The sequence below is a fragment of the Lactuca saligna genome, chromosome 8, assembly GCF_052625555.1.
Source record: "Lactuca saligna cultivar CGN05327 chromosome 8, ASM5262555v1, whole genome shotgun sequence".
In the NCBI taxonomy this organism is placed as follows: Eukaryota; Viridiplantae; Streptophyta; class Magnoliopsida; order Asterales; family Asteraceae; genus Lactuca; species Lactuca saligna.
The window spans coordinates 43,211,201-43,215,592 of NC_136424.1; the positions used below are offsets into that span (position 1 = coordinate 43,211,201).

At 27.0% G+C, this 4,392-nt stretch overlaps 1 protein-coding gene across 1 annotated transcript; it reads right to left on the reverse strand.

Annotated features, from left to right (window-relative positions):
- Positions 1-2,334: 2,334 nt before the first annotated feature.
- On the reverse strand, positions 2,335-3,285 carry LOC145009585 (uncharacterized). Its single transcript, XM_078968254.1, has one exon. The coding sequence runs from the start codon at positions 3,283-3,285 to the stop codon at positions 2,335-2,337; it is 951 nt and encodes a 316-aa protein (XP_078824380.1).
- Between the last annotated feature and the right edge of the window lie 1,107 nt (positions 3,286-4,392).

Consider the following 4,392-nt stretch of genomic DNA (forward strand, 5'->3'; position numbering starts at 1 on the left):
ATATCACCTTTACATGGGACTTCAACTACATCTTCTTGTTGATCATTGACATTAATTACACTTTCATTAGTAACCATGCTGAAATACATATTACGTTGTACTCAATCATGTGAAAATATGGTGAGTTGCAAAACAAAAAAGGTTATAATAAAAGAAATATTCTCTTCTTGTTTTTTAGAAAATGAGAATTATACTAGGTTGATCTCAAAATAGATAATAGGATAATAAATATCATATAATAGATAATAAGATAATAAATATCATATAATAGATTACCACCTTTCAACTTTTAGTAAAACTGGTTAATATATTACAACTCGTTCACTCTGATGAATGATTGAACAAAAAAACAACCATCCTTATGCCTTAAGGAATGGAAATTAACAAATGGAAGGAACTTGATGCCTTTAGACTTTAGGAATGGTCTATTCCATTCCATCTAGCAATACAAACAGCGTTTTCAATTCCATAGAATGGACCATTCCATTCCTTGATTTCGTTCTCTGGTTGAGTCATACCAAACATGCAAACACTACCTAAATGCTTCAGAAAAAGTTATTAGCCACCTAAAAGTTATAGTTGTTGGACGTAACCATTAAAGAGTCAATCATATATAATTTAAGCCACATCCAGTTTTCCACATACAAATAAGATTGTCTTTAATGACAAAAATCATATATTGAACAAAAAGAATGACCAATATGTGTAAGCCCTACTTAATCATGAAAGAGTAATCACTTTTATTGTCAAACAAGAACCAGAGTAACAAAATAACAAGATAAAATACATTAGATTCGAAGCGTTGGTAACCCCATTTGAGGAAAAGATATCTTCAACCAAAGATGTAGCATAGTCGACTAGATGAAATTGAAAAAAACTACAAGAATGGTCGAATCCAGAAGAGGAAATTGAAAAAAATACCTTACCTGAGACTAAGAGGAAGATTACTTTAGTTTTTAGGTCACTGAAACTCAGAGTTGCCTTCTAGTCGCCGGAGTTCGATGCTTGATGGTTGCTTCAATTGTTCAATCGTTCGCTGCTCTAGTCGGCAGTCGTCAGTAAAAGGAGGCTAACGCTTTTTAGAACATAAAACTTGAATAAAAGAAATGATGTGGCACAATTGGGAACGAGCATTTTCTTTTTGGATTTGTATTTTTATTAAAAATATATATATATATATATATATATATATATATATATATATATATATATATATATATATATATATATATATTCAGTTAATAATAATATTTTAACATTGCGGTGCCGTTCGGTTATTTTGTGGTTTTTTGAAACATAAAACCGCACTGTACCGAAAAGTTGCGGTTTTAAATTTCTAAAACCGCACCATCGGTTATATGTTCAGTTTCGGTTTTTCGGTATTGGTTTTTCGGTTATTTTGCGGATATTCGGTTTGCAGTTCAGTTTTTGCTCACCCCTACTTAAGATATATTATTCAACATAGAATTGTTTTTTATTTTCTATATGTTTATTAGTTTATTAATATTATGATGTTTATTATAAAAATTCAAGTATAATTTGTATAAATTCGAAACCGTTTGGTAAATTATATATATATATATATATATATATATATATATATATATATATATATATATATATATATATATATATATATATATATATATATTTGTGTAACACAGGGCCGGCTCAATGAGTTTGGGGGCTCTAAGCGAACCAAAAATTTGGGGCCCTTTGACATTTACTATACTTAATGTTATAAACTCTCCTCCTTTATCTGGGCTTGGGACCGGCAATAATAAACTAAAAAGTTTACAAATGGCGGAGTTAAATTTCTTTTTTTATGTATATGTTTTTTCTGAATATATTTTATGACGTAAAGTTAATTTTTCTAGCTTTTTTAGATGCAAATTCTTTAATAAAATTTTCATAATCAATTTCTTTTACTAACTGTTTTTCAATTGATAAAATTGCTAATCCATTTAATCTTTCTTGTGACATTGTAGATCTTAAATAATTTTTTAATAGTTTTAATTTAGAAAAACTTCTTTCTGCAGAGACAACGGTTACAGGAATAGTTAACATAATCCTATAGGCAACATATGCATTTGGAAAAGAACTAAACTTTTTAATGTAATTAAGTATATTAATAATTGTATCATGTTCTAAATATACAATATGTCTTAAAAGTTTTAGTTCATGAAACAAATCTAAACCATTAATATCTAAGCTATCATCATGCTTTAAAGTTTTTTCAAGATTTAAACAATGTTTTTTTAAAGTATTTTCATCAAATGATTTTAATTTTTCTATACTAAATAGAAAACCAAAAATATTTTTGAACTCGTTAAATTAATCAAATCTACTTTTAAGTGAAGTAATGACTTTATCTACTATATATAAAAAGTAATCAGTTTTAAATAATTGAATAGGAGTTTTAATAGTTTCATTAGCAACATTTTCATCATATCGTCTATTTCTTTGAATGATACGTTTTTCACGAAATTCTGGTTTTACATTCATTTCTAAAGCCAATTCTTTTGCATAATCTAAAGCCTTTTCAAATCTGTTTTCTCTATATTCTTCAAAGAAACACAAAAGTCCATTTAGTTGATCTATAGCATAATTGATACACATATCATTTGATTGCAAGCTTTTACTAACAGTGTTAATAGCCAACAAAACATCATACCAAATAATCATTCCTAATAAAAATTCATAATTTTCAAGTTCATATGTAGCTAAACATTTAGCCTCGCTTTTAATTTTTGGATCTCCACAATTTTTAGATAATTGTAAAAGTGCTTTTCTTAATTGTGGTGCTTGAAATCTAATTGCTTTTACACTTTCTACCCTACTTTCCCAACGAGTTTGCGATAATGATTTAAGTGTTAGGTTTGATATATTATCTTGTAATATTTTCCACCTTTGAGTTGATGAAGCAAATATCGAATATATACGTTGTATAACTCCAAAAAATTCACTAGCTTTTTCACACGAATTAGCCATATCACAAATTACTAAATTTAAACTATGACAACCACAAGGAGTGTAGAATGCTCTAGGGTTAATATCTAACAATCGTTTCTGTACACCTTGATGTTTTCCTTTCATATTTGAACCATTGTTGTAACCTTGACCCCTAACATTATTTATATCTAGTCCTATATTTTTAATTTCATCAACTATAGCATCATATAAGCCTTTACCGGATGTATTATCTACAACTAAGAATCCTAGAAAGTACTCCTTAACTTCTATTGGAGTTGTTGAAAGATCTAAACATCGTAAGATAATTGACATTTGTTCCTTATGACTTGTATCAGGAGTACAATAAAGTATTATTGAAAAGTATTTAGCCTCTTTTACCTTTTTAATAATTTTATTTTTAACTTCTTCTCCTAATAAACTAATAAGTTCGTTTTGCATATTATGTCCAAGATAATGATTATGAATTTCTTTGTCATTAATTCTCCTAATATGTTCTTGCATAATAAGATCAAATTCAGAAATCATTTCAATTATAGTTAAAAATTACCATTATTTTCTTCATAAATTTTTTTCATTTGTTCAACGAAATGCTAAATTACTTTTTCCTAAAGTTTTTAGTATAACAATGATTCTTATTAACACATTTTTCCAATGTTCTTTTTCTTTATTTATTTGTTCTTGGATTTGCTTGTCAATTGTTTTATTATTTGTTAATCTAGTTTGTAAGTCAATCCATGACCTCATATTAAGAATGTGTCCGTTACTTGCTTCATGTCTTTTTAGTATACTAGAAATATTATTCCAATCATTGTTACCCTTATGTGCTAATGAACATGTAGATGTATTCACATTAAATAATTTACAACAAAAACAAAAAACTTTATCTACATCTATGGAATAAATCAACCATGTTTGTTCGTATTTTTCTCCATTTGGTATTTTTTGCATATAAAGAGATGTACTAAAGCTTCTTAAATGTTGATCTTTTGGAAATTTAAAATCATAAATTTTAATAGGACATTTTTCTACATTTAAATCTCTTAATTTAGTAGTAATATTATTCCATCTACTTGGATCGTATATGTTTAAAGGCGTGTTATTATTTTCACTATTAGTTTGTTCGTTATCAATTGCAATATTGGTTTGTTCGTTATCAATTTCAATATTGGGTTGTTCGTTATAGTTTTCACTATTAGTTTGTTCGTTATTAATTTCAATATTGGGTTGTTCGTTATCATTTTTACTATTAGTTTGTTCGTTATTAATTTCAATATTAGTTTGTTCATTATTATTTTCACTATTAGTTTGTGCTTTATCAATTTCAATATTACTTTGTTCAATATTACTATCAACATTAGCTTGTTCTGGTTTATTATCAATGTTAATTTGTTCTTGTTCATTATCAACATTTTTGTTTGT

Coding starts and splice junctions, on each gene's coding strand:
- LOC145009585 (XM_078968254.1), bottom strand. CDS start 3,285: ATGTCAATTATCTTACGATGTTTAGATCTTTCAACAACTCCAATAGAA.